The sequence below is a fragment of the Myotis daubentonii genome, chromosome 6 (assembly GCF_963259705.1).
Source record: "Myotis daubentonii chromosome 6, mMyoDau2.1, whole genome shotgun sequence".
NCBI classification, from domain to species: domain Eukaryota; kingdom Metazoa; phylum Chordata; class Mammalia; order Chiroptera; family Vespertilionidae; genus Myotis; species Myotis daubentonii.
Genome location: NC_081845.1, coordinates 19,521,837 through 19,538,102, shown reverse-complemented (window position 1 = coordinate 19,538,102; position 16,266 = coordinate 19,521,837). Strand labels below are relative to the sequence as shown.

Sequence of the window (16,266 nt, the reverse complement as noted above, 5' to 3'; positions counted from 1 at the left end):
GTCATCCTGCAGTAAGAGTGGACTTAGCCAATGCTAGCTATTGAACCAGAGAATTTGCTATCATATTATATAGCCCATAAGGACGCATTGCCATAAGTGACCTAATTTGATCTCCATTGCCATACAGGGAATGTATTAGTTTACTTGTCCACCCCCCATGGTTAATCAGTGGCAGAGCTATATTTGAACACCCTACAAGATAGCAAGTTATGCCTCTGGCCTTCTGCCACAACTTTGTGCTCTGTACTCCGCTCTACAGAAGCTTACCCTCCGTTCCAGTTCGGTACATTTGGGTAGATCCTATTCTACAACACGGAGATAACAGGTCTTACATACTAGTGCCATCTCCTTAAGATTCCCTTCTCCTTTGGTTTCTGTGGCCTGCGTGATTTTTCAGCAATGCTGCATTAATTTAACAAGGATTTATTGATACTTGCGAGACACAATATTGCTGGGGGGAATCTATACACTGGTCAACAGAAATCCTCTTAATTTTATCTTTATTTTATTATAAAGGGGAATTTTCAAATACAGAGAGTTTAAACGAATCATGGGTTTGATGTGTGTGTGTGATTCCAAAATATATCAAGTGTTCTGTGTATTTCAACTGGAGTTAAGCATTCTGTTTTCTGGAGGATGCCAGGTGAACCTGCTTGTAATGAGGCACTTCATGCTGTTGTTCCTGGTATTCACTGGCCCCATGTTGGTCAATGCAAGAATTATTTTCAGAGAAAGGATGTCTGAAACCGCAAATAATTATTTCCCTGACTCTCTTTTCAAAATGGATACAAATTAGTGCTACCCTGTTGCTTCTCTGTAGAGGAGCAACTCCACAGGTAATTGAGAAATGCTAGTTCCTCATTTCCATTCCCACACAAACTCACACAGGCAATCACGCTATGCCCTTAACAATATTGCTATCAAAGAAGGATCTCAGAAACATTTATTAATGCAGTGTTGGGTTTGTTTCTCCATGCTCCAGTATTTTCAAGTCTAAGGATCACTATAATGCCAGGTGATAAAAAGAGGAAGAAAAAATCCTGTCTCTCCATATAAAAACCTGTCACATAGGAAATCAAAATAATATCAAAGCTCTATGTAAAATTTAGAGAAAAAAGGGCATCTTCAAGAATTAATGATGGGTTCTCCAGGGAATTTGATATAAGCCTGCCATGTTTCAGAAGCAGAATCAAAGTGAATCTAGGTTCTATTTGAGTGGCAGTCAAAGAGAATGGGAGGGATTGTGGGAAGAAAGAGAGGAAATCATATGTAAATAACTTAAAGGTCTCTCTGCAGCAAAAATTACTATGGTAACCATGCATGCTTAGTTTAGCAGTCTAGTGATAATCCGAAGAAATTGAAAGGAATAATCCCTAGTTGACTAGGGTCTAGGGCAGCCGTGGGCAAACTACGGCCCATTTGAAATGAATAAAACTAAAAACAAAAAAGACCGCACCCTTTTATGTAATGATGTTTACTTTGAATTTATATTAGTTCACACAAACACTCCATCCATGCTTTTGTTCCCGCCCTCCGGTCCAGTTTAAGAACCCATTGTGGCCCTCGAGTCAAAAAGTTTGCCCACCCCTGGTCTAGGGTACTGCCTCAAAACACCTTCTGGCATCTCTACACAATGAACATTTATTGGTCCCTAGAAACATTTATTGATGTGGCGTGGAGGGCAGAGAAGGTACCAAGCCAGAGAGTGACCGGGGAGTTTGATTCTCCAGTAACAATAACATCGGTGAGAATATGAATATGGGTTTTCTGATAATGTGAATATAAAACTGATACTAGCTTCAGGTATGTGGCTTACCGCAGAGAGAATAGCAGACATGAATATCAACAGAGATGTACATAGCAAGTAAGACAAAAGGAGCCAGGCCACACATACTGAACAGAGATACGTTAGGGAAATATAATGAGAGTCGAAGTCACTTAGTGTGCCGAGCCAGCTCAGCCAAGGGTTCGGAAGCCTGAGTGAGGGCGCCGAAAGGATGGGGAAATGACAAAGAGAATAAGGGGGGTCTAGTGGATCTTCCTGTGCCTGGCTGAGGCCACAGAGAGAGATCTAGAGGCAAGTTGAGCCTTTATTTTATAGTCAGAGGTAAACAAGGTAGTGGTACAATGTTCTTGTGAGTTTCACTTGTTTTGGCAGCACTTGCTGCACCTCCCACAGCCCATTAGCTACCTAGGAAGGATCTAGGGGGTGTCATAAGGTCAAGCCTAATTATGCTAAGAGGGCTGTGCCCTCTAAGCTGGGACTTGTTTGTGGCTTTGCCAACAGGTCAGTCTGAGGCTTAACTCTATAGGCGTGCCCTACAACTTCGCTAAGGTTTGGGTATTTGAGAGGAAAATAATAATAATAACAATAATAATAGTAACTACACAATAGTTATGATTTCAGTAACAACAAAAATAATTAATGCTTACAGAGCACTTAGTGTATATGCCAGCACTACTCTAATGCTTTAAATATAATTCATTCAATCTTTTGACAATCATATAAAGTAAGAACTATTATTGCCATTCCTAATTTATAGGAGACAAAACTGAGGCACAGAGATGGCTCAAAATCACACAGCTGGTAACAGGTAAAGCCATGATTTGAATCTGTGGCTTAAATCCAATGAATAAATCAAGACTCTTAAACCACAGGATAAAAGATGCCACAGAGAAGTAGAATGCTTTTGAATTCAGCATATATTAAATATGTGATAAGCAAAGCCTGACCAAAGAAAAGAAACCCACCGTAGCCCTTTGTGGTGACAGCATAAATAAAACAAAACAAAACCAAAAAAACCCATAAAAGAATTTCCTTTTTTTAGGTCCTTTGTATGAATTTTACTTCTTTCCAAATTCACCTCTTTTGTCCCCATCTTCAGACCAGAGTATACACAGAACTAAGACTTCTTTTAAGGCAGCGATTCTCAACCTGTGGGTCACGACCCCTTTGAGGGTCGGAACGACCCTTTCACAGGGGTCGCCTAAGACCATCGGAAAAACACATATATAATTACATATTGTTTTTGTGATTAATCACTATGCCTTAATTATGTTCAATTTGTAACAATGAAATTGAGGGTCACCACAACATGAGGAACTGTATTAAAGGGTCGCGGCATTAGGTAGATTGAGAACCACTGCTAAGGTCTCAATCCTTTAATCATTAGCAATCCTCATTGTCAGAAAAGTCTTTTTATATGTAAAATCAATCATTGACTTTCCAACTTAAACCCATTTCCTCCTCTCTGATCTTTATTGGAGATGGGAGATATGTACTAGATGAAGGTAGTTAAAATTCTAATCACCCTGGGTTTTTCCTTTTTATTTAATAACTCATTTAATGTACTTCTGTGAAATCCTATTTTAAAATACCCCTGACATTAATTACTAATATATTCAAGTCTTCCTGACAAGCCTGTTTGGCCATCTTAAATATAGTTATGGTGTTTTCTCATCTTACCTCTCCGTTTTCTAAGGGGTGTATCTTGGAATAAAATGAGGTGCAGATGACCTCGTCGTCTTTGGAGTATGATGGCGGTCCAGTGCGGGGGTAAATATTGTAGAGGGTCAGGCACTCCGTATCCGTCACTGCATGATACTGCCAGGGCTTGTATTCAACATCATCGAGTGAGCGTTCCAAGATCCAGTTTCCAGGCCGAGGGGAGTTAGCTGCTTTCACAATCACATACGCAATCTGGAACACCTGGGGAAGGGTGACAACAACAGTGTGTAACTGAATTCCAAAGTATTCTCACATTTTATATATCAAATAGGAGGCTTAATGCTACAGTAGATTTTATTTCAGATTTTATTCTATAACCCTTTATGTTCTGTGAAATGATATTACTGTTACCTGTTCAAATTTAATACCTTCTTGTGAAGATGGGATGTTTCATTTTGACAGCCAGCCATGCCTTTCAAAGAAATGAATGAAGCTTGGATTTTAACTCTCTCAAAACTCACTGGCATCATGTCACCCGATTGTTAAAGCTTCATTATAATCATGATAACCCAAAGCATTCATTACATACCAATTTACTCATCTTACTGTGTTACCGAGTATAAAGTATGAGTAAGAATTTCCATGTGTGAATGACAGTGCATAGTTTAAAAGATATGCTTATTTATATTACCTAATCCTCCAAAAGTACCCCTTAGGTGCAGTTAGCGTGACACAGTAAAACCAACACAGAGCTTTGGAGGCATAGTCCTGTAATCAAGTTGTGGCTTCAGCATATATGTGACCTTGGGCAGATTATTTTAGTTTTCTAGCTCTGAGCTTCCTGTTCTGCAAATTAGGATCAATAATAAGTATACAACTGAGAGGCAATTTGGTTTAAATGAGATAATATATGCAAAATACCTGGCAAAGGACTTGGCAGTAAATTATTCGCTAAATGTCACTTCCTCTACAACCCCAAATAGAAAATAATGGAAAAGAAATTCTAGCACAGAAGATGATTTGTTGAAACTGGAACAGATCAAATGAAAGGTTTCTGTACCTTCTGTACTAGAGATAAATGTGTAAAAATAAAGGGGCGTCAGAGTGACAATAGAGGGGAATGTGGCAATCCTCTATTTTCAAGTCTACATCAAATTTGAAGATGTAAAAAAAAAAAAATACCTTGGATGTTTTGTGCGAGTGCATATGTGTGCATTCACCAGTGCAGTCCCAAAGTCTAGAAGAATCATGTGCAAACATTGAGTCACATTTATGTGCAATGCTTTGGGTAGAAAGATACATCCAAACTAATCCATGGGTTGGTAATATTGTAATAATGAGACATATGAAAAATATACTAGTAATAAAGCAACAATATATGTTTATGCTCGGAGATATGGGAAGCTTAACAGCTCTAAGCTTTGAGCGACTGAGGCCACTGGAAAATTACAACTGGGAAGGCAGACCCGCTAATGTGATTAAAGGTTCTGCTGGGCTGCAGAGGAAATTCTGCAAGAAATGTTCTAGAAATAAACTTGATCTTATTCAGTTTTGACATGAGACCTTAATGAATACATAAACAGTCTTTATGGTAAACTCTAAGAGACTGAATTTAAAAATATGAAAGGTTGGTACAGAGGGGCAATAGGAGTGGGTCTGATGCAGGGCTTTTGAAATGGTCTGAGGTCTTTTGAGATCTTTACTAGAAGATGGGAACACTGATGTGTAGTGAGGAAAAAACCACCAGTTATCAAATGATTGCAAGGAGGCTGGTATTTGCTTGCTTTCTAGGCACAGTTGTCAAAAAAACAGTGGAAAACATGCTGAATATTTCTGTACTTGCTGGTGAATTGCTGCAGCCCAAGCCTCCCAAATGCCTCCTGTCCCCTGAGACCAGCTGGTTAACCTCAGCATAGCAAAAATCAGCCAAGGCAGCTCTTCTGATTGGTCTGTACTTTGTTCTGGTTTTAAAAAATTATATATATATATATATATATATATAATATATATATAATAGTGATTTCAGAGAGGAAGGGAAAGGGAGAGAGAGATAGAAACATCAATGATGAGAGAAAATCACTGATTGGCTGCCTCTTGCATGCCCCTTACTGGGGATCAAGCCCACAACCTGAGCATGTGTGCCCTTGGCTGGAATGGAATCTGGGACCCTACAGTCCACAGGCTGACGCTCTATCCACTGAGCCAAACCAGCTAGGTCTGGTCTGTTTTATTAAATATCACTCCAAGTGGGAAATATTATGAATCTATATTTACAAGGTATACAGATAAATATAATTGCAGATAGATACACACACCTATGTTTGTGCAGATAAGTACTTAAATGCACTTAGACTTTTGGGGAAAGACACACCTGATATATTAAGGTTGCTACCTATGGGATTTGAGAATAAGGAGTCAAAGAGAAAAGGAGAGGAGCTTTTATTCTTCATCCAATATCCTGCTATATTTGTTTATTAACATAAACCTCTTAGCTCTTAATAACATTAATTTAAAAATAAAGGAAAATAAAAGCAAATAAATATCAGAAAAAAAGATAAGAATAGGACTAATATGGAAAATACTTCATTAGCCATTATCCAAAATATTTGCTATTTCTGCATTTTTAAGGTGTTATTCATAAGGAAATATTTTAGACATTCCATATTCAACTACTCATTCACATGACATTTCTTTATAAAGAAATTCACTGAAGAACATACCTATTGATTAATCTGACAGAACACAGAGAGATGTCTCTATTATAAATATAAGACACTCTGGTCCTAATTTCTGGCAGTATTTGTGACAACATTACTAAAATGATAAAGAATACAAAATAACTAAAGGGCTCCTAAAGGGCATAGATGCTACAATCCTTATTATAATTTGTTTGAAACTATGGGTATTCAATATTTATTAGATTTAATTGAATAATCAAAGTCACTGTAATAGGCTTCCTTCTTACTTCTATTAGCATAACACCTTTTTTTATGTGTGTGCGTGTGTGTGTTTGAAATTCAATCCCAGTCAGCACTAGCCTGTTTTGTCACTTGTGGGAAATAGGACATATATAGTGTTCGTCCTATTATGCCTCTGTGAAGCGAGAAAATTAAACTCTTTTATCCTTTGTTTTATCCAAATGTGTCTTTTCCAAAATCAAAACCCTGGAAGAGATACTGAGATAATGAATACAAAACACTATGTGTTTTCTGGAAAAAATAGAATCTACATAAATATTTCATATTAGTATCTTTCCTTATAGAAAAATAAATTGTAGAGATTTTTTTAAAGTAAAAATATAGCAAAGCATAATTAGAGGTCATATGTATGCAATAAGAGAAATAAAGATACACTGAGGCTATGGCTAAAGAATTTTGTTTAGAAAGCAGGTCAGCAAGCCAGTATAAGAGGCCAAATTCTCTTGAGTTACAATGTGGAAATATATATGACTTAGGAATTTCTGTGTAGGCTCCGGAATAATAGATAAAATCCATGAAATAAAGTCATACTAGAAACCCCACAGACTCCTTCTGTAATTCAATATAATGGTCAGCATTAAGTGACATGAAAAAGCAACCACTGCCTTAGAGAATATTAGAAGAGGCCTACTTCAAAACAATATCCCTCTTTCATTTATTTTCTATGGATTCTTTCACATTCCATGCAAAATTAATTAAACTAATTGGCATGTATTATTTTGAATAAACTTTTAAAAATGTGGTAGACAGCATTATTGAAAATCACAATGAATAGAAGTATTATTCTTTGAAGAAGTCAGAGAATGGCTGTGAAAATTTTAACAGTGATTTTCTAAGTACTCCAATTTTAATGACCCTAATAGAATAATTCTCTTTAGATACCTATGCTACTTTTATAACTATGCCTTCTGTTTTCAGCATAAAAACTCTTCAAAATCAGTAGTTATGAAGTCATATTTCCAGATGAATAAAACCCTAATCAGTATGGGGTGCAACAAGGAAAGAAAAAAGAACACCTCATTATGAGAAGTACAAAACTGTAACAGCTAGGTTTGATGGACCTTAGTTATCAACCTATAATTCCCAAGTATTTCTCTGTTGGAAGGCACTTTTTACAAACCTGACACATGAAGAAAAAAATCCAAAATAACTTTGGAAATAAGTTTGACATTTTATACATAGCCAAGTGAATTTTCTATTTCATAATCCATTCGTATGTCACCTAACAAAATATTATGTAATTACTTCACTGATACAGGACTGAATTGGATGTTCCTGCTATACTAAGCAGTACATTAACAACTTAATCTCAGGGTGGAATTGGAGAACAGAGTCTATCTAAAGAATTCTTGAGTCCCAAAGTAGCTAGTTACATACAATGACCATCATATAGAGTGATGCTTTCCAATGTTTCTTACATCATGGCACAGTGTAAAATATTGGCAGAGTGCTGGGGTAAAAGGAGGAGACCTCACAGCCCTAAGTGAGCATCCTAGAGGCTTTGGCCAGCCTGCTGCCCAGGGGCTGAGTATCTTAGCTCACCTATAACCAATAGGTTCTGATTCCCAGAACCAATTTCCCTCACATGTATTGTTGGATCTAGATTTTAAAAAAAATATCCTCTGCTGTGACTCTAAGGATCCCACTTTATCTTAATTTCTTTGTCCTTAGAAGAATTGAAGATTTAGAAAGATGTTACCAAAAAAGATTGTGATTTAGAGATTTTACTGAGGCTTTTGAGTGTCACTGGCACACAATTAAGAGAGCCAGGCCAAAGCAAGACTCCTTAATGATGTAACAAAGCCATGGAATCCGTTTCCTATAGGCTGATCTCCCAAAAAAGCCATCAGCATATTGATGAAGGCCACTCTATATGGAAAATGACACTTCATCCTTCACATAAGACTTGAATTATCTCTTCTATTTCTTCTTTCCTAATCTCTTAAAGAGTATGTGACCATCTAATTCTGCCCACTGTTGAGCTCTGCCTCCTTCTCCACATGGTTGGCTGCTGTGAATTTTCTATATCAAGTCCACATAACAAAACTGCTTCATTTTGAAAGAGGATTGGCAATATTCTAGCACCTGTTCTTGCCCATAATATGAATTTTAACATTTCCATGTGCTGTCATGCCATCTCTAATATACTTTGAAAACTCATCTGCATTCCTAGTTCTAAAAGTACATTTATCAAATTCTCATATTTATCCATAAGGGTAAATTGGCTTTGGGAAAGTAAAGAGAGTTATACGATATCAGAACCAGAAAGGATCCTAGAAATTGTAGTTTTCAAGCCCAGTATCCATTGGAATAATCAGGGAAGCTTTGTAGAAATGTGTGTACACCTGTGTGTTTGAGTTGATGGATGTAATTCAGATTATCTGCTCTTTTACCTGAGATTTCGAAAGAGAGAATAAAGAAATAAAGCAGAAGTCACTAACAAAGAGAAGAGGATGAGGAGAGTTCAGCATTTTTCTAGAAGGTCCATGCGAGTTGGCTAATAAGGAAGAGCAGTGTTCATGGCCTAACAAGTACTCAAAGTAGCCATTGCCTGGGGGGAAGTCCAGTAGGAACTCACAGCAGCAGGTCTGACCAGAAGCAGGGCTGAGAAGTGGGCTGAATGTAGGCAAGCTCTTTCTCCCAGCAAACATTTCTGAGCAATGGCTCATTATAATCTTAAAGGGCTTATTATAATTCCAAATGGCTCATTATAATATTAAAAATTCTTTGAAGAGATCATTGTACAGATTTTAATAACACTATTTTGGAAGCTAAGTTTATATCAAACTCCAAAATAACAAGTTTGAATGAGAATTCAAATTTAAAAAAATATCATGGAAATACATCTAATTATTACTTTCTGGATGAGTTTCATGGCCCTTTGTAAATCTACACTTACTTCAAAAAACATAGAATAATGTAATGGAGAATCCAGAAATACAGTTTCTTCCAGAATTTATTTATTAACTTGATCTGTTTCAGTTTTGACATGAGACCCATCACATACTGAAATGACCTGTATTTGTCACCCAGGTATAACGTGTGGTCCATTTATTCTCCACCCCCTCCCCAAGTGTACACTATAATTGCTGAGTGTGAACTTCATAAGTTGCAGGTAAGCAAATGAGATATTTCACTTTAGGGTAAGTGATTCTCATGCTGCCAGAGAAACAAACACTCTGGCCTCAAAACAGATTTTTTAATGCTCACATTAAACTCATGTGAAGTTTATACATTTGAAAATGAATTACTCTACCACTCCAGAATTTCTAAGAAACAATAATCTAACTGGATGACTAATGATAATCCTTGGAAGATAAAATGTTCAATTATTTGGTGAAATTATTTTTTCAAGTGTTTTAATCATTGCCTAACTACTCATGAGAAAGTATTTGAAGGATTTCTCTACCTTACTCTACAAGAAAAAAATCTCAACTTCTATTTCTGAAAAATAACATTAATTTTCAGCTCCCCTAAGTTAATATATAGATATAAAGCAATTTCATTTTCCATTAAAAATATTAGTTTATTTCCCCCTAGAGCTGGACAAGTTGATTATAAAGTTGATTTGGAAGAATTAATAAGCAAGAATAGCCAAGGAAATCTGAGATGAAAGAGAAATGAGCGGAGGGTTCTATTGTTAAATACAAAAAGCAATATGGAGAAAATTGCGGTTCTATAGGTTGCCACTGTTTGCAATGAAGGGGACCTCTCAAATGATGGTCCTGTGGCCACTAACATCTCCAAAAGAGACACACCTGGACATTTTCTTCAGGATAACGGAGCCACATAGCATCATCTATAAAGTAGTTGTGCCAAATCAGAGCAAGTCTCTTAAATGAAACTATCATTTACACAAAATACAGTAGTAGAGGATACACCACAGGGATATAAAATTCAGCATGTGAAAAGCTCTATTGGACAAACAATAGGGTTTCTTCAAAAAACAAATTGCAAGAAAGTAATAAGTAATGAGATTATATGTTAATAGCGATTTAAGAGCTATATCAAATAAATGCAATATATGACTTCAGGAGCAGCCTGATTCAATCAACCATTAAAATACGGTATTTGGAAAACTATGAAACAATTTAGAAGTACATGGGATAAATTTGAATATTTTCTGTGTACTAAAGAAGTAGTAGTAATAGTATTAATTTTTAGGTGTGACAATGATTTTATTTACAGAAGAGCCATATCCTTCAGAGATACACACTGAAATATTTAAAGAAAAAGGAGTATATATGGAATTTGCTTGCAAATTATCTGAAGGTGTGGATAAGTGTAGAATCGATACAAGAAGGTTCATGAGTTAATTTGTACAGGCAGATGTTGGGTACAATTGAATATATGGTACTCTCTATACCATATGTATATTGTGAAATTTTCATAATCAGAAAAAAAGGATCACTAATACATCTCATTTAAATACCAGTAAACAAATAAATCTCTTTGATATAATGATTTTACCACTACTGGTAATTTAGTGCTTGCTCTTAAAAACATTTAATGCCTTTTCTTTACTATCTTGATAAATGGTTTACTCTGCTTAATACTGTGACCACACTGTGTTCTGAGCTGAAGAAATAGGTCTCAATAATTCTTTCAAATTAACTATAAAATCTGAAGGGCATTGCTGGCCCAGAAGGTATCAAAATTTTAGTCCAGTCTTAAGAAAACTAGTAATACAAGGGAATAGAATCCAAATTGGTATGAATAAGGTCCTCCCTGAGCTTGTTAATGCATTTAGTCCTCCATGCTTCATTAAGCGGCTATCATTTTTAACAATGTTAGCTGCAGGTAAAACTCAGACAAGCATTTTCCTACTCTTTAGCATTGCCCTTGACATCTACTCTCGCCTCACCTATTTCTCTCTCATTTGAAACAATCTACGGTTCAAAAGATTGGCCTGCCTTCTGTGAACAAGCCATTGGCACAGCATGGCTTTCACACCAGCTACTGGTAAATGAGCAGGTAGGCTGAGTCCCCCACAGAACATGACAATCCTTTCAATGAAGCCATCACAGAGCACAATATTGGTGTGAATCACAGACAATCAGAAATGTGACAGTTTAAAGCTTGCCTTGTGAAATGTATTCGCCCTGGAGAAATACCTGGCATTGCCTTTGTTTTTGTGCTTCTATAGTTACCAGGGTAAGAACCTACACGTTCTCCAATTTATGACATTGCAGACATGAATGAATCACTCTAGTTCAAAGCATTTGGGGAATAATAGCAAAGATTTGTGGTGATGGGAAGAGTCAGACATATAATGTTAACAGTGTAGAATAGCAAATCAAAGACAGAATGAAACTTTGTGATCTTGGTTCATGAATTCTTTCAACAGATGAGAGTCACTTAACATTTATTCAATTTTAGCTGCTACAAATGAAATAGCATCAGCTATTTCCATGTTTATATATTGCCCCACTTTCTTGTCCTTCTCTAGGGACATTCTTAAAAACAGTTTGTACCCACTATTGTTTATTACTTTACCACCCCTATAGCCCACACACCACACACCACTCTAATTGCTTTCAGAATTACAAGCAACATGGCTGGAAAATTCATATTTTTACATCCATCTCCATCTTCTTTGAAGTCCCTACAGCCTTTGACTATGTTGCTCCCCCCTTTTCTAAAACTTTAATTACCTTTGAAAATTTTTATTATTTATAATTCAGGGATTTCTTTTTTAAAAAGAAAAACATGTTTTCTTAATACAGCTTTTGCCTAAAATGGAAAGTAAACAATGGCAGAGGAAGGTGTGAAAGCAGCAGGAGTATTCACTATCTGTTTCCTCCCCAAGTCCTGCTCTGGTGTGTTCAATGTTCTATTTCCTGGTAATCTTTTCCATAGGGAAAGACACATTTTATGTAGTGCCTAGTTTTAACCAGGCAGTTCAGCATTAAGAAGTTTATTTCTGCTAACAGAAACTATGACATAAGTAGGAACTGATTCAAAAATTGAAATGAAAGAGGGTAGGTGTGGCAGAAAGAATAATGGCCCCTCTAAGATTAAGATCAGATCTTAATCCTTGGAACCTGTGAATATGTTAACCTTTCATGGCAAAGGGGACTGCAGATATGATTTAGGTAAAGACCTTGGGTTAGGAAGATAATGCTGGATGATGCCAGTGGGCCCAATGTAAACAGAGACATCCTTAAACATAGAAGAGGGAAGCAAAAGAGAATGTCAGAGAGATGGAACATGAGAAGTACATTTTTGGCTTTGAAGGGGGGCTATGAGCCAAGGAATGCGGGCAGCCTGTAGAAGCTAGAAAAACAAAGAAAATGAATTCTATAGCCTCCAGAGGGAACACAACCATGTCCACACCTGAATTTTAGCCCAGTAAGGCTAATGTCAGAATTCTAACCTATCAAGCTGTAAGATAACAAATTTGTGTTTTTCTAAGCCACTAAATTTGTGGTAATCTGTTGTGGCTACAATGAAACATAATACACAAGGTACCTTGTTCCACTTCACATGACTAGTGAATTAGAGAGCAAGATTATAAGATCCAGTTTTGTCTGATTTTGCTTTTTGCATAATAATACCTTTTGTGTCTATGAATATTTCAACAAACTTCTTTATACAGTTATTTCGCACATCTTAATTTCTAACCTAGTCACATTCTTATATACCATTTTACATTGAAAACTAACAACTGAACATCTCTATGACAATTTAATTTTGCTTTGTAAAGAAGCAATGTTTCCTGTTTTACCATCAACTTAGTTATAAGTTGCTAGCAGTAGAAACTATAGAATACTCTATAAACATCTTTTAATGTCTTAACACATGATAGATTCTCAATTAATTTTTTAAAATTTAATTGAATAGGTGATCAAAAATAGAATTCCTACTCCGGAATGACTTAAGAAACCTCAAGGTGATTTCTATGCATGTTCTGTGTCCCAAAGAGTTGGTTCTGACTCCTGGCAAACCTGTGACTAAGTGACATCCACAATGATCTGTCCTTAACGTCCAGCTTAGCCCCTGTAGACTCATGTCTATTGCTTCTTTTACTGAGTCAATCTATCTCCATGAGGTGTTCTACAAGTGTCTAAAGGATGAACCTACCTAACCACCATACAACATTAATAAGGACAGGTGACGCATGCCTCATCATAGACAGAAGGGAAATTCTACCGAGATAACAATCCCAAAAATGTCTAAATCACATATTCTCCCTCTGAAATGAACATTTGCAAAAGAGAGCATTTGCTGGGGTCCAACCCCAGCAGGTCCAGGGGTCCCCAAAGGTGTGGACGGAGTTGGCGAAGAAGGAAGGACACGGAGACAGCGTTCAGTTGATCAGCAGCCCAGCCAGGATCTCTAGCCCGGATCTCCAGAGAGGTCCTGCTTCGGATCTCCAGCGAGGTTCTGTAGCCATGTTCCCTCGCTAGGTTCTCCAGCCAGGTTCTGTCCAGGCTCTCCAGTCAGGTTCAGTGTCCAGGTTCCAGTCAGGTTCTCCTGCCAATCTCTGTAGTCAGGTTCAGTCCAGGATCCCTTGCCATGTTCTCCCGCTAGGCTCTGTCTCTAGGCTCTGAGGCCAGTCCCTCTCCAGGATCCTCCGGCATGCTCTCTCCAGCGAAGTTCTTCTGTCTCTAGGCTCCGTGTAGGTTCTGTCTTCTTGATTCTGTTCTAAGTTCTGAGTCTTTCTGTCTTGTTACAACTGTATTTATACCAGTTGATTCAATCCTATCAATCTCTATTCCAAAGGTTAGGGCGTTTCTTATCTCCATTCCAGGGAGAAAAGATTATGTAGTTTAAGCATGATTGTTCGTAGTTAAAGGGATTAATTACCCGCCTGGCACTTAGTTGAGGGGTTTTATTCCCTCCCTAACTTCAGGGGAAAATCCCTACCTGGGGATTCAACCTTTCTCGGAGAGGTGACTTTGGTTAAAACACAGCGCCAAGAAGGTGAGCAAACATATTAAGAACCGTATGCCATATATGCCAGGTCCCTTGAAACAGCAAGGATGGACCGGCTCCCGGCAAGCATTGTGCCAAGGTTTGTCAAGCTGGCCTTTACCCTACATTTTAAAGAGGTGACCTCACTTGCCAGTGAAGTATGAGGAGTGTAAATGAAATGAACAATGAGAAAGTTTCAGAACCTGACGTCATTCTGGCTACAATTTAAAAATAAGAATAGTAGACAACACTCATATGACTATATAAACACTTCCTAAGGATGGAGTGCCAACTAGTTATGATGGCTATTTTGAAAGGCTACTATTTTAAGAGGAGATGTGATAAAGTTCTTACAATAACTACCCTGTAAATTCTTCCCTCTTGGTAGTCTGCCTAGATTTCTCCTGGTTCTTTTTGCTAGAAACCCTAAAGTCATAATATAATTTTGGTGATGTCACGTCAAATGATTTATGAGGGGCCAAGATCTAGATTTTGGAAGCCCCAGAAGGATCTGCAGCGCACACAGAACACTTTAGTGTCTCTGTCCCCTATACGTGGCCTTCACAAACAAGTGGCCTGTGAGTGGGTCTGACTGATCCCAGACTTTCCAAAGTTCTCCATGTAGGACTAATTGGTTGTCCCTGAATAAAAAAAAAAAAAAAATCTTGTGTTTTTTTGTTTTGTTTTGTTTTTTAACCCTCACCACTAGAGAAAAATCAAGGCTAATAAAACTAGGACTCCGGCTGCAGGAGGGAAAAAAACAACTTTAAAAGTTACATAGAACAATTTCTAATATTGAAATTCTTTCTATTAAACAGGTTATGAACGTCACAAAAAGTCACAGTTATAATTATCTGAAAAAATAGCAAATTGTATTGGATACTTTCTGTATTACCAAGTGTCCTGCAATGAGCCTTCTATCAGTCTCTAACATAATTAATTTATATAAAAGCCTTGACTGGAAGAATCTCACACACCTTTCCATTTAAAGAATGACAATATGTTCTCATTGAATTCTGATTCTGAAATCACTATCCAATAGAACATTTAATCACAATGTCTAAATTTCAAATTTAAAGGACAATATATTTTTAGGAAAGAGAAGTAGTACTTCAGCAATATGGTATCAAGCACTATCTCCTTTGTGATACCCACGGCATAAAACACAATAATCCATAAAAGTTGTTTGACTACAATTACTCAACATCTAATCGTAATGCTGCAAAGTCATCAATAGTAAAATATGGCATTCTATATTGAATCCATCTAAACAGCAGAGACTGGATGGCAGCAAAACACCCATGTAATTTGACTATAAGTAATGTTGAGGGATATTGTAGAAAGGAACACCATAAACAACACTCTATCGAAGTGCTTCATTTGGAAGCCAAGATTCTGTTCAATCTAAATATATTGTGGGTGCTGACCAGGTGGCTCAGTTGGCTGGGGCATCATCCTGTACACCAAAGGGTTGTGGGTGTGATTCCAGGTCAGGGCACATACCTAGGTTACTGGTTTGATCCCCAGTGGGGCGCATATGGGAGGCAACAAATTCATGTTTCTTCTCTCTCTCTCTCTCTCTCTCTCTCCCCCCGCCCCCATCTATCTAAAATCAATAAAAACATATCCTTGGGTGAGTATTAAAAATAAATATATAAACAAACAAACTGTGGATTGTTGTTACATAACTGTAGCTACTGGCAAAGCATTATAAAAGGTATGAAAGATGGAGATTCAACTTTTTCTTATCCCAGGCTTCCTATCTGCAATCAGTATAGAATGGTATCACAAATAGTGACCATAAACAGAAGATAGTAAGTATAGACACTTGTTGAAAGCACATTTAACATATATTTTGTATGGAAGAGACATTCGAGTTTTTGCCTGTTCAGCATAATATACTATCGAGTATCATCACAGATG

At 37.1% G+C, this 16,266-nt stretch overlaps 1 protein-coding gene across 2 annotated transcripts in view; it reads right to left on the bottom strand.

The window, feature by feature from the left end:
* The window catches only part of LAMA2 (laminin subunit alpha 2), a 484,581-nt gene that overhangs the window by 331,001 nt on the left and 137,314 nt on the right, over positions 1 to 16,266 (bottom strand). For both annotated transcript variants that reach the window (XM_059700294.1, XM_059700292.1), the window contains exon 4: positions 3,467 to 3,709. In XM_059700294.1, the coding sequence (XP_059556277.1) occupies positions 3,467 to 3,709 (243 nt within the window). The remainder of the gene's footprint in view (positions 1 to 3,466; positions 3,710 to 16,266) is intronic.